Here is a 23,653-nt window from a genome sequence, read left to right on the forward strand (position 1 = left end):
TATCAAATCACGAGAGAACAGTCTTTAGCCTGGGCTAGGATAAACCCTTCGACAGGAGAAAGTGAAGTCATCTACAATTTCCTGGGATGATCAGCATCCTTGACAGACTGGAGCAGAGTTGGGAGCCCCACAGCAAGCAGAAGACCACGCCTATCCTATCCACGCCCCTCCCACCACGGCCCCACTGCGCCTGCGCAGAGAGCCAGGTCAGCGTGCATGCGCAATACGTCAGTCACGGGCTGGCGGCTGTGGTCCTGTCCTCTTTTCTGTGAGTGTCGGTCCGGAAGACACGAAGATGGTGCTAGATCTGGATTTGTTTCGGGTGGATAAAGGCGGGGACCCAGCCCTCATTCGAGAGACGCAGGAGAAGCGCTTCAAAGACCCGAGACTAGTGGACCAGCTGGTGAAGGCAGACAGTGAGTGGCGGCGATGTAAGTACCAGGATGCGCGAGGTATCCCTCGGCTTCGCCGCGCGAATCCAGTCACCGCTCCAGAGGTCACAGCTTCCACGCTCTGCCATGTTCTCTCTCGGGCTATGGTGGCTCCCAGCCTTTGCCTGTCTCCCTAACCAGCTGGCGCCCGGAGTCGTCCGGCTTTGCCCTGAGCTCAGCCTGCGCACAGCCTCTTCTGCGCGTGCTCAGTGCTCACCGCCGGGTCGGCGGGGAAGGCGCACGGCGCATGCGCTGGGGGCAGCTGTCAGGCCTGCTGCTTTTCCTCCACCCCAGAGTAACCCAGGTGGGAGCTGCCGGGGCGAGAGTTTATAGTGGAGCTCCAGTCTCATCGCTTATCCCGATCGTCTTTTGCTAGGCCATCTTGGCCTCCCTGTTGGGATAGGATCAGGAGTGGTCGTCTCAGACTTGAGTCAGGTCCTTAGCACATTAGGTTTATTCTACCGTCTTGGAAGCATGTGGGGACTTTGGAGGCTGCCCTTGGCCCAAAGCAGCGGTCCCGGAGCTTTGGAGATGGCCATTTTCTGACCTATGAGTCAGTCATTCCCGTGGCAGATCAGACCGACCGAGGGGAGGGATACTGTGAGCCGACAAGAAAAGCTTGTGATTACTGAGGTGGTTTGATTTGTGGAAGTTGTGGTAGAGTTGGGCGAAAACCTGAAGCTGATCGGAGCATCTTTCAGAACGCTAAATCAAACCCTGGAATCCTCCGCCTCTCAGTCGGCCTAGATTAGCCCGAGGGCTCCCTGCTGGGCCGGATGTTGTCAGACACATGTGATTCGTTTTGTCTGATGCAATAGGTCCGTAACCAACTGAGAACCAGGTTCTTCCCCCCCCCCCATGATTTTTTAAAATTAAGGTAGTTTAGGAGGGTTCGTTGTGAGATTTCCAGACGTGCACAGAAAGTATCTCTATCAGATTCATCTTCTCTATCTCCTTTGACCCTTTCCCTTTTCTTAAAACAATTTGAATAGAGTTGAGAAACAAGTTTATGATAGGACGGCAGAGGCATTAGGTACACAGAAGTGTGATGGATTTCTGTTGAGAAAATTGATTTTTACTAAGATTGTAAGGTCTTGGGTACCAAATAAAAGTGTTTACTTGGAGTTGTGTGCTGATTCTTTTAATTTGAGACACTCGAATGTGGTAGTTTGTAAGATTCCATCCTTGAATCTGAAGGTTTGAATTGTGCTGGAATTGAAATTGCCATATGTTTTATTTAGGCTAAAAATACTCTAGACATGATGGTATAAACCTGTAATCACTCAAGAGGCTCAGGTAGGAGGATGCCTTGAATGCAAGGCCATCCTGAGCTATGTCTGGAGACCCTGCCTACAAAACAAAACAAAACAAAATCTCTCTCTTTCTCTCTCTCTCTCTCTCTCTCTCTCTCTCTCTCTCTCTCTATATATATATATATATATATATATATATATATATTTAAGGGATTATCAAGAGTGTCAGATTTCTGTATCAATCAGGTCATTAGCCAGCAGCTTATATGACTAAATTTTTTGCTGCTTTCTTGTATGTAATGTACATGTCTGTATCTGACAAATGGGCACAGATGAGCTCTTTAGGGACAAAGATTGAGTTTTATACACATACACATAGGACATACAGATGTCAGAGAACAAATTTACAGCAACCAAAAAATTATTGTTTGTTTATTTGTATTGTTTGTTTTTGTTTTGTTTTTTTGAGATTGAGATTTCACTGTTTTGTCCAGGCTGGCCTAGAACTCATGAGCTCAAGTCTCAAATGCTCCTCTTGCCTCAGCCTTCTGAGTAGCTGGAACTGCAGTTATATACATATACCTGACTAAACTTTCACACTTGGCTTTAAAGGCTGTGTGTGTGTGTGTGTGTGTGTGTGTGTGTGTGTGTGTGTTTTAATGGGGATTGAACTCAGGGCTTCAAACAAAATAGGCAAGTGTTTACCACAGGACAATGTTCCCAGTCCTATTTTATTTTATTGTTTATTTCTTTGCCTGAACTGGGGCTTAAATTTGGGGCCTAGACACGGTCCTTCAGCTTTTTTGTCCAAGGCTAGCACTTTGTAGCTCTACTTCCAGCTTTTTATTGCTTAACTGGAGTTAAGAGTGTCCTGAACTTTCCTGTCCAGGCTGGCTTCAAACCTTAATCTCCAGATCTCAGGCTCCTGAGTAGACAAGAATTCAAGCATGAGTCACCAGTGCCCGGCCTTTTATTTTATCTTGTCTTTACTAAGTTACCAAGGCTAGCCTTGAACTTGCCTCCACAGATGGCTTTTCTGTATTGTTACCAGAGTATGAATACATACATTTTCAGCAGGGTTACATTGATTCAGGATTCCTGCTGGTTTAAACATCTTAATAGTCCTTATTTTTCAATTCTAGATCCATTAACACAGCATTCTATAAATAAAATAAGTGGGGGAAAAACAGGACAGGTAAAGCAGACGTTTAAAGAAAAGGGTTGAAGAATTTAGGAAAGAACAAAAGGGGATGGTCATTTCAGTTACTTCCCCTATAAGCTGGAGACAAAGGAAATAAATCTGGAAGGTTAGCATCAGAAAACTTCAGTTTGCTGTGTGTGTGTGTGTGTGTGTGTGTGTGTGTGTGTGTGTGTGTGTGTGTGTGTGTGTGTGTGTGTGTGTGTGTGTACATGTATGTACTTGGGCTTGAACTAAGTGCCTGGTGCTATCCCTTAACTTTTTTTGCTCAAGACTGTTCTACCTCTTGAACCACAGCACTACTTCTTTTTGGCTTTTGGTGGTTAATTGGAGAAATGGGCTTTCCCGCTTGTGCTAGAAAGTCTGTATCTTAGCTTCCTGTGAGCCATTGGGGCACCCAGCGTTGGTTTACTTTTTTTTTTTTTCCTTTAAGGATTAAAGCATAAGAAATGTCATTGACATGTAGATTGAAATGAAAGTATTTGGGAAACCTGTCCCTTTTTTGTCTGGTTTATTGGAACAGTGCACAAGAACATAGTCCACAGCAGTGGCCCCTTGTAATTTTTTATTTAACTCATAGGTTTATCCCAGATGTACATATAATTCCAGTGTGTGGCACTGTAATAAAGGCTTGTGGGCTGTATGTGTGTCCAGAGCACTTAAACTATGTAGTCTAAACTGTGTACCACAAGGGCTCCATTGGGAACACAGGAGGCTATCCTAACTTTCAAGTCAACCTACCACCACACAGGTGATGACTGCAACTCACTGAGCTGCAATTTTTTCTTTATTATTCAGAGTAGCATAACAAAGGCACATTTGGGCATATTTGTGTTGGCTGTACTCCCCAAGCCACAGGAGTACTGTGATTCTTGGAATTTGCTGCCGGCCACAGGAATTCTACCTACCTAAAAGTCTATCTATCCTGAATGAGATTTCTTACCTTTACTTCAAGTTCTGTTTTTTTTTCAAGTTCTGTTTTCTGTTAACCTTTATTATAAATGCCTTAACCCAAACCCTTATCTTTGTTTACTCCACAGTTTCTCAAACTCTCTCTGAGTTAGGCTTAGTCTGAGGCAGGAAATCTCTCTGGAATGCAATTTAAAGTCTAGGAGTAGCGGTCTTAAATGGACTGGGATGGCTGCCAAACATGTAGTTGTGTATTTGCTTGTAGTTACTCTAAAAAAGACTGTTGTGGGGCACCAGAGGTTCACAGCTGTAATCCTGGCTACTCAAGAGGCTGAGATCTGATGATCATGATTGGAAGCTATGCTGAGCAGTAAAGTCCATGAAAGTCTTATTACCAGTTAACCACCCAAAAGCCAGAAGTGGAGCTGTTGCTTATTACAATATTGCTTAAGTACTGGAACACCAGTCTTTAGCAAAAAAGCTAAGGCACAGTGCCTAAAACCAGTACTGCACCAAAAAAAAAAAAAGAAAGAAAAGAAAAAGAAGACTGTTATTTTAACATAATAGATCCAAAATTTTTGTTTTTAACAAAGTACATTATAGTATTTTGTTTTGTACAACTCTCCTAAATCCAATGTGTGTTGTTTTACACTTACAGCACCTCTCTGGGCTGACCACATGTATCTAGAGAGGACCTCATTGGACAGTGCAGTCAAAGGGCATAAAGCTCCAAAAACTTCAGTGTAATTTACAGTCTCCTATGGCTCCTAGCCTCATCTTTTGCTGCTCACAGCATATGGCCTCCCAGTCTTTGTTCTAGCTATTTTATATGACTCAGATACTTGTTTACCATCTTGTGACTGGTGCTAATTCCTAACACTTCCCCCTCCCCCCCTCAGCTCTGCTCCTGTAGCACTTTGTCTCATATTTCTGTCACAGCATTTATACTTTTTTTATATGTTCTCTCAAAGCTTTTGTTTTCTGAGATGGAATATATGCAATACAGTATAACGACTAATTTACTAATAGATACAAGTAACCATTATCCACATTAAGCACCCCAGCACCTCTCTATCCCTCCTGCGATTTGTCTTCTCTCTCAGACATGTATAGAAGTAGGTGGTTATTTTTCCCTGCTGCATAGTATTCCAATGTGCATATATGCCAGTAGAATTGATTGGCATAATTGTCCACAAAACGCCATTGAAGCAGAGTGAGTTATTACCAGTTTCGAGGGAATATGAATTAGTATATACACTCGTTAAATTTTATTGTAAATTGACAACTTATGGCTGTATAGACTTAAGAGATACAAAGTAATATGATTTATGAATACAATGTGGAAAAATTAAATCAAGGCAATTAACATCTATCACTTTCAGTATGGTCATTTATTGTGCTGAGAACTTATATATGTTCTGTTATGTGTTCTTTGGGTAGGGTATCAAAGTGTAATGTTTAAAAGTTCTTGCCTGGTGGCTTGGCTCTTGTTAAGGAAAAGAGGAATTGTTTTGGGATAAGAAAAGATATTTGAAATGTAAGGTTTTGTTTTAAACTAGTTTCTTCTCAAGAGGGAAATAAGACAGGCCCCAGATTGTTCAAGAAATAGCAGAGAGTATAGGCATATTTTGATATTACTTGTGCACTGTTAAACATTTCAAAATCATCATATGTGTTCATTTTATGTACATTTATGTACATTTTACGCTATTCAAACTAGCCAGTCACAAGCAGATTATGAACCGGAGCTCAACCAATCTGAGCAGAGGGGAGGGGCCTGCTGCATTAGGAATAAATATCAGAGCAGACTGCCTGCTCTGTGTGCTTGCTTGCCAGATTTTTGGCTAATGGTACACCCTTCTGTGCAGAAGTAAATTTTGCCTTGCTGAGACAGTTCTTTATTTTCTTGTCTATCATCATGACTCCAAAGGTTCTTGGATCATGGAGAACATATTTATAACTGTAGACACAGCACTCATTTCCTATAAACATGTACCTGGGAGTGGAATGGCTGGGTTATATAGGCTGGCACATGTTTAGATTTATTAGGTATTGCCAAACATTTTTCCAAAGTGGTTGTAGTGACTGATACTCCACCAGCAATATCTGACTCATTCTATATTCTTCGCAGTACTTCCCAGTTCTTTCAACTTAGCTAGTCTGATGGTTACACTTGGCTTTAATTTCCATTTTCCTGCAGACCAAAGATCTCTTATTTTGCAAGAAGAAACAGAATAACTCATCTCTCTATTGCAAACTTAGAAAAGAAGGCAGAAGAGGGCCTCTCTTTCCTCCAGTGACAGATGTGAGAGTGGTAATCACACTATTTGAAGGGCTTTTTTGGGGGGAAGGGGGGCCGGTTTTGGGGCCTGAACTCTGGACCTGGGTGCTGTCCCTCAGCTCTTCAGCTCAAGGCTAGCGCTCTACCACTTGGGCCACAGCGCTACTTCCGGCTTTTTTTCTTTTTGTTTATGTGGTGCTGAGGAATCGAACCCAGGGCCTCAGGCATGCAAGGCAAGTGCTCTACTCTGAGCCACCTTCCCAGCCCCTGAAGGGCATTTTTTAAATGCTGGTGTGTTTCTTATTTTGCAATAGTAATCTTTTTCTGAGCCTTGTCCACATGCCTTGCCATCTACCCTCTTTACAAGGTTCATTTGGTCTTGAGACCTGATTGTTTTGTACTTTTAGGACATTACAAAAGCTTAATAACAATTTGGGTAACCTGCTTTTAGAAGTGTTAGTTAAAGCCTTTTTACTAGATGGATTTTTTTTTTTTTTAGTGTTTTATAGGAATTTTTCTACATTCTGGATACAAGAACACTTTCATTAGATACATACACAGTAGCTTCTTCTAGTCTCTGACTGGCCTTTACAGTCTTGCCATATTTTGATGAACAGACGCTTTTAACTTTAGTGGTCTAGTTTAGTGACATTTGTGCTTCTCATGTTCTGTTTTTTACATCCCAAGTTTCAAAAAATATTTTCTAGATTATTTTTTCTACAAGTTTTGTTACTTTTATCTTTCATATTTAGGTATGTGATTCATCTCACATTGTAAAAGCTAGGAATTGAAGAGTGTGGTTTTCTTTCTCATATGGACAGCCAATAACTCAAGAACAGCAAAGTAGAAATAGAGGGAACTTTCTTAATCTAGTAATTGTTATTTATTTTAAAAACTATCCATAACTAATGTCTTTGATGATGAAATAGTGAAGGTTTACAATGGGTGCTAATGCTAAGGCCTGTGATCCTAGCTACTCTAGAAACTGAAATGTGAGAGTTGTGGTTCAAAGCCAACCCAGAAAGAAAAGAACATGAGACTCTTGGTCCAATTAGTTAGCAAAAGTCCAGAAGTGGAGGTGTGGCTCAAGTGGTAGAATACCAACCTTGAGTGGAAAAAGCCAACTAAGAAGAGAGCTCAAGGCTCAGAGTTCAAACCCTAGTACTGGCACAAAAACAGGTACAGTGGGGGCTGGGAAGGTGGCTCAGTGGCAGAGTGCTTGCCTCGCATGCATGGTACAGTGTTAAAAACAAGAAATTTACACCACCGCAATGCACAAACCTTACGCAGTTTTCATATTTTAATGTGTGTATGCATATATGCATGCATACATGTGCGTGTGTGTGCAGACACGTGTGTATCTATGGGATTTTATCATCACTACCACCCCACCCAGGCTGCAGGCCCTTTCTTGCTATGTCTTTCCAGTTACGAATATTCCCTTTTCCCATCCTCCTCTATCCCTGAAAATCACCATTCATATTGGTTTCCATCTCTGAAATTTTGTCTCTGTTTATAAATGAATGAAAAAAAATAGGTATATCATTTTGTGCTAAAGTTCAAAGAGACATCAAAGGCATAAGCTTATTGGCAAAACCTCAGATAGTACTGTTAGGTTTTTAAAAAGAGGTGGCCGAGTAAGAACAGCACCACGCACGTGGTATTCAGGTAAGGGGTAGGTTTATTCAGTAGACCTTCTGGGACCAAGCAAGGTTGGCACTCCACGTGGCTGGGAAAGGCCTGGGAAAGAGCGAGAGCTGGGAAAGAGAGGAAAGAGAGAAGAAAGAGAGAGAAGAGCTAGAAAAGAGCAGAGAGAGCAGAAAAGAGAGCGTCTGGGAAAGGTGGGAAAGAGTTGAGAAAGAGCTAGAAAAGAGCAGAGAGTGCAGAGAGCAGAGAGAGCTAGAAAAGAGCAGCGAGAGAGGGCCTCTGGGCCTGGGCTAGGCCTTATCTAGGGTATGGGCAGGGAAAGGTGTGGCCACATCAAATTCAGATGTGACCTCTTCCAGGTGTCCCAGTTGCCTAGGTAATGCAGGTACTAGGTGGAGACTTTGCTGCGAGGAGGATGGAGTCTCCTAGCCATCCAGGAGCGGACCTTACAAGTACTATGTGTAGCTTTTGTCAATTTGACCTCTCCAAAGCTTAATTTTTACCATATTGCCCCCCAAATGCTTAGACTCTAGTGATCCAACTTTTGCAAATCAGAATTAGACTGATGAGCCATAATAGGTTAATTTGGGCCAATATGCTAGCTGATTACTGTATCCTCTTCCCCCAAAGAAACCATATTATAGGGAATTATCATGAAGGCTGCCTGATGAGCATTATGTCACAGAAAAGGGAAAACTTAACCATTTCTAGCCTAGAGATGTAGAAATATGGTTGCCTTCTTTCTTTCTTTCTTTCGTTCTTTTTAAAATAATGTGCATTAGTTATGCAGAGAGGATTTCATTGTTACATTTCTATACATGTTCACAACACATACCAATCAATCTTACCTCTATCACTTACCCTCTATCACTTTCCCTTTCCCACTTCTGATTGCCTGTTTTCTAGATTCCAGTATATAATAAGCATAGTTTGAGTAAATTTTAACATAATTGGCCAGGCTATAGTTACATGAATTGTATCTGAATATTTTCATTTGTGTTACTGCACAGTATATGGGTTGATACTTGTACTTTTTGGGGGGCTTGGGGGAGGCGTGTTACAATGATTTTTTTTTTTTTTGGTTTGGTCGGTCGTGGGGCTTGAACTCTGGGCCTGGGCGCTGTCCCTCAGCTCTTCAGCTCAAGGCAAGCGCTCTACCACTTGAGCTACAGCGCCACTTCCGGTTTTCTGGTGGTTTATTGGAGATAGGAGTCTCATGGTCTCTCCTGCCTGGGCTGGCTTTGAACCGCGATCCTCAGATCTCAGCCTCCTGAGTAGCTAGGATTACAAGCGTGAGCCACCAGTGCCCAGCGTGTTACAATGATTTGAACTCAGGGCCTCCCACTTGAGCCATGTTCCCAGCCTAGTATGCCATTTTACAATTTCAACTTCAGAAAGGTTTTTTTTTTCTTTTCATCAAATACTGGGGATCCCCTACTGTAGTCACCAGTCAGTTAATTCAAAGACCCTTAAGATTTCTTAACTTTATGAGGCAGATTTCAGTTCTGCCTCCATTTTTACTTATGCTGAGATCAATATTTTGTTAGTCAGCAGTGTGAATGTATATACATGTGTGCACACACACACACACACACACACACACACACACACACACACACACACATGCCAGTCCTAGGCCTTGAACTCTAGGCCTAGGTGCTGTCCCTGATCTTCTTTTTGCCCTAGGCTAGCACTCAATACTTGAGCCATAGCACCACATCTACCATTTTCTGAGTAATTTATCAGAAATGAGTCTCATGGACTTACCTGCCTGGGCTGCCTTTGAACCATTATCCTCAGACCTCAACCTCTAGAGTAGCTAGGATTATAGGCACAAGCCACCAGCACCCAGTCTGTTAGCTTTCTCTGTTAACACAGCGATCAGCTTCTTTTGTGAAAGATTTGCTTTGGGCTCACAGTTTGGAGGGTCGGTTCATATTTGTTGGTGCTGTTGCTTTTGGAACCTTGGTGAGCTAGTGAATCATGGCCGGAGTATACGGTAGAGGAAACTGCACACCTCTTGGTGACAAGGAAACCAAAAAAAGAAAAGAAAACCAGGTGCCAGTAGCTCACACCTGTAACACTCTTCTCTCTGATTAATCACAGAAAAAAGCTGGAAGTGGTGCTGTGGCTCAAGTGGTAGAATGCTAGCTTTGAATAAAAGAAGTGCAAGTACAGTGCCTAGGCAGAGTTCAAGACCCAGGACTGGACAAAAAGAGAGAGAGAAGTGGGAGGGGAAGGGATGGATTTCCACTATCCCCTCCACAGCAAACCCTGTGACCCAGGACCTCCCAGCTGGCCCACCTCTTAAAGGTTCCACCACCTTCCAGTAGTTCTAGGCTGGGGTCCTCTCAGAGCCCTTATCCAAACAATAGCAGGTACTAAGGAGCCACGGTGAGGAGTAGCTGAATTCTGTGCATCTTTGGATATTGTTCCCTTCTTTATTCTTAGGCAGATTTCAAGCCGACAACTTGAACAAACTGAAGAACTTATGCAGCAAGACAATCGGAGAGAAAATGAAGGTAAGAGAACTAAGCAACAGCCTTGAGAGCTTGAGCAGACTCATAATGAATTCTTTATCCATTTCCCCTTTAGCCACTGTATAAGAAAATATATTAAGTGAGATGGGCCTGACTGTGATCTCAGCACCAAGCCTTCTAGACTGAGAGTTCAAGGCCAGCCTAAACTACATAGTGAGACCCTGTGTCCAGAAAGAAAAGCACTAGGGGTGTGGCTCAGATAGTAGAGCACTTGTCTAGCAAGCTTGAGGCCCCAAGTTCAGTTTTTCAGTACCACTAAGTGAATTAACTAGTTAATAATTGAATTCAGTATTCTGTATCATTTTTAAGCTATACACCCTGAAATGAAACAAGCAAAAGGAAAATTTGGAACCATAACGAATGAAGACTATAACACAAAGCCCACCTTCTATTCAATGAGACTCTACATTTTTCTAGCTATGGAAACAAATTTTAATTCAATGAATGTTTAGTTTTCTTCCTGTTGGCCTCACGATGCTTAATCATCTGCCAGTTAGTGGTCCCATGACACCTTTGGGAAATGTAGGCCAATAGGAGCTGGGTGTTCGTTTTTGTGTGGGGGTGCTTGAGACAGTCTCACTGTGTAGCCTGGAACTCCTGACCCTCCTGCCTCAGGGCTGGGAGTTTGGCACTACATGTGCATGCTATCTCACTCAGCAAGCTGGGTGTTTTGATAACAGTAGGTTGTCAGACCTCGTTCTTTTAAGTCTATAGCACCGGGGAGTGTTCTAGTACTTTCCTAAACAGCTACATCTCATTTTGGTTTTGACTTTTGCTGCAAACCTGGAGAGGAGGTAGTATATTAATTTATCAGTCTTCTCTAAAGAGAAAAGGAATGGGTTTAGGAAATTAAGGAGCTTGCCTAAAATCACAGCTTCAGTTGAATGCAGAGTCAGACCTCAAATACAGAACGTGAAGTGGATGCTACCATTGACTCATCCTGCCTATCATATCATTTTTAAAAAAACTCTTGAGATTTTGGCCATTTTGTTTTGCCACAGTAGTGAGTGGGTTTGTGATTTTTTTTTGTCTTCAAGCAGTCGTACAAGGGGTTACAATTTTAACATATCCATTTAATACGAGGCATTTGACTCAAATCACTCCTTCTGTCATTCTCCCACCTCCCATCAGGCATATCGTTTCCCACTTTTTCACATATGTACATGGAGTGTCATGACTTTGTCAACCATTCCTTTTTCCATTTGTTCACTCCCTCCCATTGGTCCCCCTCCCTCAGCTTCCTGAGTCTTTTTGGTTTTTGTTTTGTTTGGTCCTGGAATCAAACCTAGAGTCCCACACATACTAGGCAAACACTGGACCTCTGAGCTAAAGGATCTAACCCTTGTTCTTGTTCTTTGTTGCTGGGGTGTTTTTGTTAATTGTTTTTGTGTGTGCACTAATATTGAGGTTTGAATTCAGGGCCGTAGGCCCTTGCTTAGCTTTATAGGTTAAGACTGGCATTCTACCATTTGAACCAACCACTTCAGGCTTTTTGCCAATTAATGGGAGATAAAAGTCTTGAATTTATTTACCTGGACACATTTTGAACCTAAGGCTCAGATCTCATCTTCCTGAGTAGTTAGGATTACAGTCATGAGGCACCAGTGCCTGAATTGAACACGATTTCTATACTTTTATGTATATGTGCTTAGCAGACACTAAATCTTTTCTTTCTTTTTTTTTTTTCTTTCTTTCTTTTCTTTTCTTTTTTTTGGTCAGTCATGGGGCTTGAACTCAGGGTCTGAGTGCTGTCCCTGCACTTTCCTCAAGACTAGCACTCTACCACTTCTTGAGCCATAGTGCTATTTCCTCAAATTATTTTTATTTGAGTTTTGCCATGATATGATAAACCTTGTTAAAAGGACCGCTGTGTAGTCCAGTTGGCCTTGCACTCATTATGTAGCTCAGTGCTGGACTTGAACTCTAATCTTTTGCTTTGGCCTCTCATCTTAAACTGGCTGTTCACACCCCACCTTTCACCCCATATCACGCATGCCCTTAAATTGTCTTCTTAAAATGGCCCTGCTTAGTATAAGGATTAGAAATGATGGTTTGCAAAATATTACTAAAAAGAATAAATGAGAAACCAGAGGGAGGAAAAGGAGCCCCAACTATGCCACTGTGAGGCTGTCATGTAGCACTGATTGTACTTAGTTGCGGATTCTCTCATCTGTTTTCCTTGGCTCTCCATAGTCTGTCATCCCATCCATTTTTCTCTTCATCTCAGTGCCAGGATTGTTCCCAGTATGTAGACAGATTCACCCTCAGGGCCTGAACCATGCTCTTTCTCCAGAAATTTAGAGTTCATGGCCATTTCAAATACATTCTCTCTTGATTTCCATGACTGACCTTTGTCTAGGAAAAGCCATTCTTATGTGCATGGTGTTACCCTTCTCAACCTAACAGATTAATTGACTTATCCAGGATCAGAAATCTAAGAAGTAGCAGAATAAGTGTTGAAACTTTAATTTCTGGCTTTCCATTTACTAATTTTTTTCCTTCATGTTTCAACTTCATATAGGACATTCTGTGATCAGTTTATGTGATGTATTCATCTGACGTCCACTTCAAAACAATGTCAGATATTTTCTTTTATTTAATTGGATTCTCCTTTTTTCTTCCCGCAGAAAAAAGAGCCAGTGGGAGAGGATGGATCTGTTCCAGAAAATGTGTTAAATTTTGATGACCTCACGGCAGACACATTAGCAGTAAGTTACTATCCTTTGCTCAGCTGAGCTCTTGTTCTTTTGTTTTAACTTCATCCCTAGACAGCAGGTGTTGTTTCACGTAGCACAGTGGAGCTTTGAATTTCCAACATGGGCTCTTGTTATACTGTATAGTAGAGTACTTGTTCCACATAGATAGATGAAATAGAAAAGTTGAGGGGAAGAAACAAAACAAAAAAAAAAGAACTAAACTGTTTGTTTTTTGTCACTTTCTCAGTGTACTATAATTGAGTAAATTATTCACCACAGTGGGCAGTAAGTTTCTAGTGTTTTTGTCACTGAACATTTTTTTTTTAATCCTTGACATATAGCAAGAGTATAAACAAAGAAAGCAAAAGTGTTTGTGCTTGAAGGATTGGATTGCTAGCCTATTCCTGTCTTGCTCCTACTCGGGGCTCTCAGCAAGAAATCCAGTTATAGTTGGAAACATCTACAATAAGGTTAAGATAAATTACAATCTTCCTGGAATATAGCACTTTAAATTTGTATACATAATAAAGCGCTAAATTGGTTTATTAAAAAAAATTGAAAGTGAAAATTAAGGAAAAGTTCTCTAGAGTCACTATATTAAACTCCTAGGCAACAGGGTGCTGGTGGCTCACGCTTATAATACTTAATACTCTGGGCCTAAGATATGGAGGATTGAAGTTTGAAGCCCACCTGGGTAGAAAAAAAAAATCTATGAGACTCCATATCCAATTAACCAGAAAACAAAACAAAACGACTGGAGATGTGGTTTAAGTGGTAGTAGAACACCAGTCCTGAGCAATCAAGTCAAGCAAGACCCTGAGTTCAAACCCTGGAATGAGAAAAAGCAAAAAAAAGAACAACTTCTAGGATTCTGGGGCTGTTGATGCCTGCTTATAATCCTAGGGTTTAGAAGGTTAATATAAGAGGGATGTGAGGTTTCTTTTGATACTACTTTAGGCTACATAGTGAGACTTTGTCTCAAAAAACAAACAAACCCAGGATATAGAGCAACAGCAAGCACACCCCAAAATCTACTCATCTCTGCCCAAGGTACCCCCCTAGAGAAAACATCATGGCCTTGTAGGACAAGATCGTACATATCCCTGTGAACTAAAAGTTGTTTATTTTTAGTTTGCTTTTTTGAGACAAGGCCTCTCTATGTAGACCTTGATGATCATTCTGCCTCTTCCCATGTGCTGAGATTATAAGGTGTAAGATGCCACACTCCCAGGCTGAAGATGTAACTCAGTAGTAGAGAACTCGTGTAGCATGTTGGAGGCCCTTGCTTCAATCCTAGGCCTATGAAAAAACTAGAAAAAATAGTACACATCCTTGTGGCTATGTCAGTAGAGGACAGGGCTAGGGTACTACAGCTTGCTGCTGCGTCTACCCCAATTATGATGGCCTGGGTGTGAGTCTGGCCTGGTTATCTGCAGACCCTGAAAGTCTCACAGATCAAAAAAGTCCGACTGCTCATCGATGAAGCCATCCTGAAGTGTGATGCTGAGCGGATAAAGCTGGAGGCAGAACGCTTTGAGAATCTCAGAGAGATCGGGAACCTTCTGCACCCTTCTGTGCCCATCAGTAATGATGAGGTAAGCGTAGGTTCCCCACCAGGGCAAAGGCTTTCTTCCTCCCTGTCTGCCAGGGCTGTGGCTTGCGGTGACTGGGCCGGAGGAGAGCTGTGTGACTCTGGTTCTCAGTGTCAGAGCTAACTCTTTGTGTGTTCCCTCTGCCCACCAATTGAGCATTGCAGGAGTCAGATGCTTGCCTGATTGGGAAGTAGCAGAGACAGCAGGTAGGAGGGGACTCCTGGCACAGAAATTGCTTCTAAATGGGGCTGCTGTCCTCCACTGTGTGTTGCCCCTGGTAGCAGTGAGTCCTGTGGGAGGGATCTGTTAAATCAACCTAACCCCCCCACCCCCACCCACACCCAGCTGAGAAGCTGCAGGTTGAAGGGAAATCTGCATGATAAAAGTTTCCTGCTGAGCGGGAGCTTCCCCTGCACAAAGCTGCTCTGAGCCCAGCCTTTGTTCCCAGACACCCCAGCCGAGGCTGGGCCCATCTGTGCCTCTTTTCATTCATTCCCTCGTGAACATTAAACTTACTGCTGGCTGGGTGTGAGGGAGGCCTCAGAGTCTAGGCCGACTCGGGGGTCGTGGCCCTGAGCCCGCCCTCATGTGGCCCTAAGACCAATGGGAGCCTGGAAAAAAAAAATCTTCTACATTCTCCTCTGTACCCCAGGCAATGGCTGATTGTCTGGGTGGCTTGTCTTTAGACAGGATTTTTGAAGTCATTTGAAAAGGTTAAAAAACAAAACAAAACAGCTAAAACATTTTAAAAAAAAAAAGCCAATGCTACTAATTTCTTAGAAAAATCATGATTTCTAGTTTTCCTGGCTAGAATTGTGTCAAGGACTTCATAAATGATTATTTTCCTGTTGATCAAGTTCCCTCATCTCTGTACACAGTGATTATTAGAAGCTGCTGCTCAATTTAAGCCAGGGCCTCACAAAGGTCTGTTGTTTATGGATGGGGTTTGGGGAAGATGGAGGTTGTAGAATTAAGAAATCCTCTCTGTTTCTGGTCTTGTTTCCTTAGGATGCAGATAACAAAGTAGAGAGGATTTGGGGCGATTGTACAGTTAGGAAGAAGTACTCTCATGTGGACCTCGTGGTGATGGTGGATGGCTTTGAAGGCGAAAAGGGGGCCATCGTGGCTGGTAGTCGGGGGTACTTCCTGAAGGTAAGAATTGGGAGCCAGTAGGGATAAGGAAAGGGCTAAAAAAGAAAAGCCTAAAATCATAATCATACTTAAAGAGGCCCACAAATCTGCCACTTGTGCTGCCTGCTTGTCTGCAAATGTGTAGCAATTAGATGCAATTCTCTTTCTAAGGCAAGAGAGTGCTTATCCAGATTCCATAGAACAAAAGGCACTCAGTGATCCTCCATAATGAATGCGCTTTGCTGACTGAATCAGAACAGTCTTCGCCTTTGAGGAGCTCAGTGTAATTGGACAGTCAGACAAGTAACAAAGAATCAAAACCCAGTGTAATAAGCTTGTGGTCTGAGGAGGCCCAAGTGCTTTGAGATCCGGGAAGTGGAGGCAACAGACACAGATTACAGTAGGCACATGAATTCAGGGAAGGCTTCCAGAAGGATGTGGTAAAATAATTTTGGAAACACCATATACTTAAGTGTGTTCTATGTTTACAAATAAGTCTAGTAGTTTCAGATTTAGCACAGGAAAACTCACATGCGCCCTGGATGAATAATGCATTTGCCTTCCTTGGGTATCTTAAAGAGAATTCTCTGAATGGGCTTCCTGGTGATCACCAGGAGTTGTAGCAGTCCACAGTCTTCAGTGGCCTGCTGCATGCTGCTGCCCATTGCCTAGGTACCTCTGAATGTGTGTTCTGTGGGGTGAACAGAAGGGTGACAGGACCCAATCACCCAGTGCTGTGTCTCTGCTCTAGGGGGTCCTGGTGTTCCTGGAACAGGCCCTCATCCAGTATGCTCTCCGCACTTTGGGAAGCCGGGGCTACACCCCCATTTACACTCCCTTTTTCATGAGAAAAGAGGTCATGCAGGAGGTGGCACAGCTCAGCCAGTTTGACGAAGAACTTTATAAGGTAAGTGGCACGGGGCAGCATGGGAGACTGAGTTCTTGGCCTCAATAGCACAGAGCAGGCCTCTCCAACAACATTCTGCCATGCTTCATGTCTATGGTATGGAGCACTTAAAATATGCCTCTTTCATCAAAGAGGCAAACTTTTGTTTTTTTTTTGAGAAAGGTCTAATAATGAGGCTATGGTTCCCTTGCCTCATCCTCCCAAGTGCTGGGATTGTAGGTGTGTGCCATCATACCAGGCTTGCACACAATTTTAATGTAAACAACCACACGTAGGCTGGTAGGTGCCATGTAAAACAATGGTCTTGGCCTGGTAATCTGTCTAATATATATATAAATGGAGCATACTTTATCACCAGCAGCTGAGCAAAGAAGACAGTTTATTGGGTGTCTAGACAAGCAAAAGCTATAAACATAGCGCTGATCTCCCAGCCCTTCCCATGTGTTCACTCCCGAGTGCACACTGGAAGCTCCCACAGGGCAAGACATGCTTGGAATCAATGTCACTTCCCTTTGAGTACCATCCAAGGGACAGCCAGAGGACTCAGGGTGAGCTTGACATTCTGATTAGATGTAGCAACACAAAATGGAGCAACTCAGTCTGTCCAGCACTCAGAATTTCTAGAATGCCTCTGCTTGTTCCTAGTCCTGCAGAGTTCATCTTCTTTATTTACTCACTAACTCACTTTAATGGTGCTGGGGTTTAAACTTTAGACCCTCATACATGTCAGACAAACATTCTGCCACCTCCATACCCAAGTACATTCTGAACAGATTACTGCCACTGGGTTTAACTTAAACCCAGAAAGCAAGCCATCTCTTTTTGCCCACAATTGGCAAAATGACTTGGCCCTTAGTAAATGTCTCACAAGTATGTGTTGACTAGATTTATTTCTATTCCACTAATATAGTTGTGTGATCTATCTGCCAGCATTGACCTTTTTATCACTTATAAATGTCTTACTTTCTTAATTTACATTTCTGTGATCTCTAGCAGGGATTTTATTTTGTTTGAGTTTTTTGTTGTTGTTGTTGTTTTGGCCAGTCCTGGCTTGAAGTCAGGGCCTGGACACTGTCCCTGAACTTATTTTGCTCAAGGCTAGCACTCTGCTACTTGAGCCACAGCGCCACTTCCAGCTTTTTCTGTTTTTGTGGTATTGAGGAACTGAACCTAGGGCTTCCTACATGCTAGGCAAGCATTCTACCACTAAGCCACATTCCCAGCCTTGTTTTTTGTTTTTTTTTTAACTCAATGCCTCATACTTGCTAAATGGTACTCTGCTATTTGAGCTATACCACCAGCCCTTTCTACTTTAGTTATTTTTCAGGTAGAGTCTCATGTTTTGTTTTTGTTTTTGTGCTGCTACTGTGGCCTGAACTCTGGGCCTGGGCGCTGTCCCTTAGCTTTTTTGCTCAAGGCTAGCATTCTTACCACTTGAGCCATGACTCCACTTACGGTTTTTTCTGGTTAATTGCAGATAAGAATCTCATGGGCCTGAGAATGTGGCTTAGTGGCTTACCTAGCATACATGAAGCCCTGGGTTTGATTCCTCAGCACCACATAAACAGAAAAGGCCAGAAGTGGTGCTGTGGCTCAAGTGGCAGAGTGCTAACCTTGAGCAAAAGAAGCTCAGGGACAGTGCCCAGACCCTGAGTTCAAGCCCCAGGACTGGCAAAGAAAAAGAAAAAGAAAAAAAGAATCTCATGGATTTTCCTGCCTGAGCTAGCTTTGAACTTTAATCCTCAGATTTTAGTCTCCTGAAGTAGCTAGGATCATTAGGCATAAGCCACCAGCACCCACTGAGTCTCTTTTACCAGAGCTAATCTGGACCCTCATCCTCTTGAGTAGCTGTAGTATGTGCCACCATACCCAGCTTTTTTTTTGGGGGGGGGTGGGGGTCTGGTCGTGGGGCCTGAACTCTGGGCCTGGGCGCTGTCCCTCAGCTCTTCAGCTCAAGGCTAGCGCTCTACCACTTGAGCCACAGCGCCACTTCTGGCTTTTTTTCTTTTTGCTTATGTGGTGCTGGGGAATTGAACCCAGGGCCTCATGCATGCAAGGCAAGCGCTCTACCACTGAGCCACCTTCCCAGCCCCTACCCAGCTTTTTTGTTGGATGAGATTTCACTAACATTTTGCCTCAGCTGGCCTTGAATATTCTTATGATCTTAGCTCCTAAGTAGCTGAGATTACAGAAATGCAAAACTTCACCAAGCCAGAAATCCCACTTTGGACAGACCATTGCTTCCCTCAGCATCCCTTCCCCACTCCCAGGCATGATGGAAGGAAATTCTTTATGCTCCTGACTTGTGTCTTTGTTGTTATTCCTTTTTTTTTTTTTTTTGTCATGGGGCTTGAACTCTGGGCCTGGACGCAAGGCTAGCGCTCTACCACTTGAGCCACAATGCCACTTCTGGTTTTCTGGTGGTTTATTGGAGATAAGAGTCTCACAGACTTTCCTGCCGGGGCTGGCTTTAACCCATGAGCCTCAGCTCTCAGCCTCCTGAGTAGCTAAGATTATAGAAGTGAGCCACCAGCACCCCAGCTTTGCTGTTATTCTTAGATAGGTGAAAGTCCTCCCTCAGTCTTAACTAGCATAGCCCCCTCCTCCCACAGGTGATTGGCAAAGGCAGTGAGAAGTCTGAAGACAATTCCTACGATGAGAAATACCTGATTGCCACCTCAGAGCAGCCCATTGCTGCACTGCACCGGGACGAATGGCTGCGGCCAGAGGATCTACCCATTAAGTATGCTGGCTTGTCAACCTGCTTTCGCCAGGAGGTGGGCTCCCATGGCCGTGACACCCGTGGCATCTTCCGAGTCCATCAGTTTGAGAAGGTGAGTAGAAGATGAGAGTCAAGAGTAGACTCCTGGGGCTGGGAAGGTGGCTCAGTGGTAGAGCGCTTGCCTCGCATTCATGAGGCCCTGAGTTCGATTCCTCAGCCCCACATAAGCAAAAAGGAAAAAAAAAGCTGGAAGTGGTGCTTGGCTCAAGTGGTAGAGTGCTAGCCTTGAGCTGAAGAGCTGAGGGACAGCGCCCAGGCCCAGAGTTCAGGCCCCACGACCGGAACAAAAAAAAAAAAAAAAGTCGATTCCTTCCACCTGCATGTCCAGAAGAGACAGGACCCATAGAAGTGGTTCCAGCTTTCCCTATCGTTGCACAGCTCTGCTGTGGAAAACAGCCCAGGAAGCACATGGCAGAGTGGCTGACTGGAACCAGGCTGTCTGATTCCTAATGTCAGCTCCACCACTTACTTGCTGTATGACCATGAATAAGTTGCCCATCCTCCCTGTTCTGTTTCCACCTCTGTCAAAGGAGGATCATGATCATGGTACCCATCTCTAGAATGAACAAGGATTGAACCAGTTAACATATCTAAGGCACTTTACACCAAGTTCCTGGTGGCTCTCTAGAAAATCCATTGTTCTTAGCCAGGCACCGGTGGCTCACACCTGTAATCCTAGATACTCAAGAGGCTGAGATCTGAGGATCATGGTTCAAAGCTAGTAGGGGCAGAAAAGTCCATGAGACTCTTTATCTCCAATTAACCACATAAAAAAGCTGCAAGTGTAGCTGTGGCTCAAGTGGTAGAGCACCAGCCTTGAGTGACAAAGCTCAGGGACAGCACCAAGGTTCTGAGTTCAAGTCCCAAAGCTGGCACCCACCCCCCCAAAAAAAATCTGTTGATTCTTGTTGCCACTGAGGCAGATTGGACACCAGTACCTCCTCTCTCTCGGGTCCCACCTGACCTGACTGCCAGTGGTGATGGACTAGGTCATCACTACTGGCGTGTCTCTACTTTAGTTCTTTCCTTTATTCATCCTGCACCACGGTCCCTGTCTCCTTGGGTCCCTCTCTGCAGATTGAACAGTTTGTATATGCGTCACCCCATGACAACAAATCATGGGAGATGTTTGAAGAGATGATCGCGACTGCGGAAGAGTTCTACCAGTCTTTGGGGATCCCTTACCACATTGTGAATATTGTCTCAGGTAGGAGACCCCTCATCTCCACCTACCTTTCCTGTATCTCACCAACACCCCTCCCCAGCTGAGCCGCCCCACACAGAGCTAGCCTGCAGTCCACTCCTTCCCCACATTCATTAAGATCCCAATCCTCCTTCCTTGGAAGTGATGGGGCTGAGAAGCTCTGAGTACCAGTTCACCTCTGGCGAGAGGATGTGAAGGAAAGAATTCTTCATGCTACTGGAGGGTGGCCTTCTGAAATACCAACCCTGCTTCCTGAATTCTAGAGGTTTTTCCTTACAGGCTCTTTGAATCATGCTGCTAGTAAAAAGCTGGACCTGGAGGCCTGGTTTCCAGGCTCAGGCGCCTTCCGTGAGTTAGTCTCCTGTTCTAATTGCACGGATTATCAGGCTCGCCGGCTCCGAATCCGATACGGACAGACCAAGAAGATGATGGACAAGGTAAATGACCCCCAGGGATGTGGGCAGGGGGGGCCTTCAGCACAGGGCACCAGCTCCTCAGCCTGAAGCATGTTAGTTCCCAGAACCACCGGAAATCCTGCATGCGGTCTAGACCCAAAAGAGAATCTGAAAATAACTTTACTGAGTCAAGACTCGGTTCTTTATTTTGTGGGTGTGTATGTGTGCCAGTAGTGGCTCGAACTAAAGGCCTTGACACTTTGCCATTGTTTTTTGCTCAAGGCTGGCAATATACCACTTGGGCCAAACCTCCATTTCCAGTTTTTTGCTGGTTAATGGGAGATAAGAGACTCACAGACTTTGCTGCCTGGGCTGGCTTCAAACTGAGATCCTCAGATCTCGGCCTCCTGAGTAGTGAGGATTACCAGCATGAGCCCATCTAGGACTGGGTTCTTTTTTTTTTTTTTTTTTTTTTGTCGGTTGTGGGGCTTGAACTCTGGGCCTGGGCACTGTCCCTCAGCTCTTCAGCTCAAGGCGAGCGCTCTACCACTTGTGCTACAGCGCCACTTCCGGTTTTCTGGTGGTTTATTGGAGATAGGAGTCTCACCGTCTCTCCTGCCCGGGCTGGCTTTGAACCATGATCCTCAGATCTCAGCCTCCTGAGTAGCTAGGATTACAGGCGTGTGCCACCAGTGCCCGGCAAGGACTGGGTTCTTATAGATAGAATCCTGATTCTAGCTGTATTCTACAAGGTAATTCAAGCTTTTCTCTTTCTGGCTTTGTTTTCCTTAACTCTAGAGAAAGAATAATCTCCGTTTATCTACACAGAACAAATTGGAGGCAGTGTCTTCCTTCTTTTCGCCCAAGAAGGTCGGGTTGTAAGCTCATCTCTCAAACCCAGTCCAGACCCTTATCTGTTTTACATTGGGTTTGGCATGAATTAAAAGGAGGGACAACAATGATCGTTTCTTCCTTCCTGCCAACTCTGAAAGGACTAGACCTACCATTTGTCACGCATGCAGGCATCTTCCTGGAGTTATCCAATAGGCATTAATACCAAACAATTCTAGTTTTCAAAAACTGGAGATGGATAGAAGCCATCGTTTTCATTTGGGGTATTTGTAGCTGGGGGAGTTGTAGCTGAATGCATCCCACTCATCGGGAAGACCAGATGGGGTGGAATTTGACTTCCCTTGATACTGGCTCTTCCCAGGTGGAATTTGTCCACATGCTTAATGCTACGATGTGTGCCACCACCCGTACCATCTGCGCCATCCTGGAGAACTACCAGACTGAGAAAGGCATCACTGTGCCCGAGAAGTTGAAGGAGTTCATGCCGCCAGGTATGGCTCCCAGCTCAGTTCCTCTCCCTCCTCTTTCCTGCCCTCACACACATTTGCAGAGTATATGAAGCTGTCTCATGGGATGGTCTCCCCAAAATTCTACCTGTCCTCTGGTGCTGGACAGTGCAGGGGAAAAAGAAGGTAGCCCTTGTGGTGTAATACTCCAACTCGACTACAGTGCAGATGGGGAGGGAAAAGGATTGATAAACAAACATCTCTGATGATTGTTGACTCCCTTGTCCAAAGGGATTGTTGTCTTGTTGTACTCTTGCCTAAGATCCTTGCGCTTTGACTCTCTGGGAAACATTAAGTGTTGTGGTTGGCTCTTCTCTCACAGGACTTCAAGAACTGATCCCCTTTGTGAAGCCTGCACCCATTGACCAGGAGCCATCAAAGAAGCAGAAGAAGCAACACGAGGGCAACATAAAGAAAGCAGCAGCAAGAGAAGTCACCCTGGAAAACCGACTGCAGAACATGAAGGTTACTGAGGCCTGAGCATCCCTTCATCCCAGCCTGCCAGGCCTCCTTTCTGTCAGCTGGGTTCTGAGGCCTGCCCTGGAGCAGGGAGGCCACGCCCCACTCCTCACCCTGCCCCACCTGACTGCACAGCGAAGGGGAACTGTCTTGCCATGTGCCAGGCAGGCATGCCTGTCTCCCCACCAATAACTGATGAAGCCATGTAATAAAGCATCTCTGGGGAGGGCAGAAGACGTCCTCATCTTCAACCTGGGCTCCAACCCTGTCTCTGCCTGTGCTCTCTAGGACTGGACTCTTGCCTTCCCTTCCATGTAAGGGTCCATTTAGTGTGTCTGGCAGCATTGATTTAGTAAAGGCTCAAGGCAGGAGTCCAAACATGCAGTTTTGCTAGGCTGTTGGTTCACATGTCTGTCATCCTTGCTACTCAGGAGGCTAAGATCTGAGGATCAAGGTTTGAAGTCAGCTCGGGCAGGAAAACTTGAGAGGCTTTTATCGCCAAGTAACCAGCAAAAAGCCAGAGGTGGAGCTGTGGCTCAAGCGGTGGAGTGCCAACTTTGAGCAAAAAACACTAAAGGACAGCACCCAGGCCCTGAGTTCAAGCCCCAGTACTGGCAGATAAAAACAACCATAAGTCTTTGACACAAGCATGCAAGACTAGGGCCAGGATCTTGTATGAGTTCACTTCTCCCTAAAAGCAGTGGGAAGGAGTAGCTTAGAGACCAGAAATCTCCCAAAGCCTCTTAGCATTTGTTTTCTGGGAGGAGCTCCATGGAGAGGGTGAGAGGCTCCTAACTCCAAAAGAACCCAGAGGTTCAAGAGCTTAGTAACCATGGCTTCTCTCTCTATAGTTGTCATTAGGTGGAGAGA

The 23,653-nt window shown here is 44.3% G+C and overlaps 1 protein-coding gene across 2 annotated transcripts; it reads left to right on the forward strand.

Moving 5' to 3' along the window:
- Window positions 1-208: 208 nt before the first annotated feature.
- Window positions 209-23,034, forward strand: Sars1 (seryl-tRNA synthetase 1). Of its 2 annotated transcripts, XM_070006190.1 has the most exons (12): window positions 225-431; window positions 10,171-10,241; window positions 12,887-12,967; window positions 14,392-14,550; window positions 15,556-15,699; window positions 16,430-16,585; window positions 19,198-19,419; window positions 20,445-20,574; window positions 20,851-21,008; window positions 21,765-21,836; window positions 22,180-22,309; window positions 22,647-23,034. In XM_070006190.1, exons 1-12 carry the CDS (start codon window positions 296-298, stop codon window positions 22,802-22,804), a joined length of 1,617 nt encoding a protein of 538 aa, XP_069862291.1. In that variant the 5' UTR covers window positions 225-295; the 3' UTR covers window positions 22,805-23,034. The 2 variants fall into 2 exon arrangements, with proteins under 2 accessions (XP_069862292.1, XP_069862291.1); XM_070006191.1 differs by lacking the exon at window positions 21,765-21,836 and having other exon boundaries at window positions 209-431.
- The last annotated feature ends 619 nt before the right edge of the window (window positions 23,035-23,653 follow it).

The sequence above is a fragment of the Dipodomys merriami genome, unplaced genomic scaffold (genome assembly GCF_024711535.1).
Source record: "Dipodomys merriami isolate MVZ:Mamm:240054 unplaced genomic scaffold, mDipMer1.0.p SCAF_7, whole genome shotgun sequence".
Lineage (NCBI taxonomy): Eukaryota > Metazoa > Chordata > Mammalia > Rodentia > Heteromyidae > Dipodomys > Dipodomys merriami.

Excerpts from the sequence above, each read along its gene's own strand:
- Sars1 (XM_070006190.1), top strand. The coding sequence starts at position 296 with ATGGTGCTAGATCTGGATTTGTTTCGGGTGGATAAAGGCGGGGACCCA. Across the intron at positions 16,586-19,197 it reads TTGACGAAGAACTTTATAAG|GTGATTGGCAAAGGCAGTGA; the intron begins GTAAGTGGCACG and ends CTCCTCCCACAG. Across the intron at positions 20,575-20,850 it reads CATTGTGAATATTGTCTCAG|GCTCTTTGAATCATGCTGCT; the intron begins GTAGGAGACCCC and ends TTTTCCTTACAG.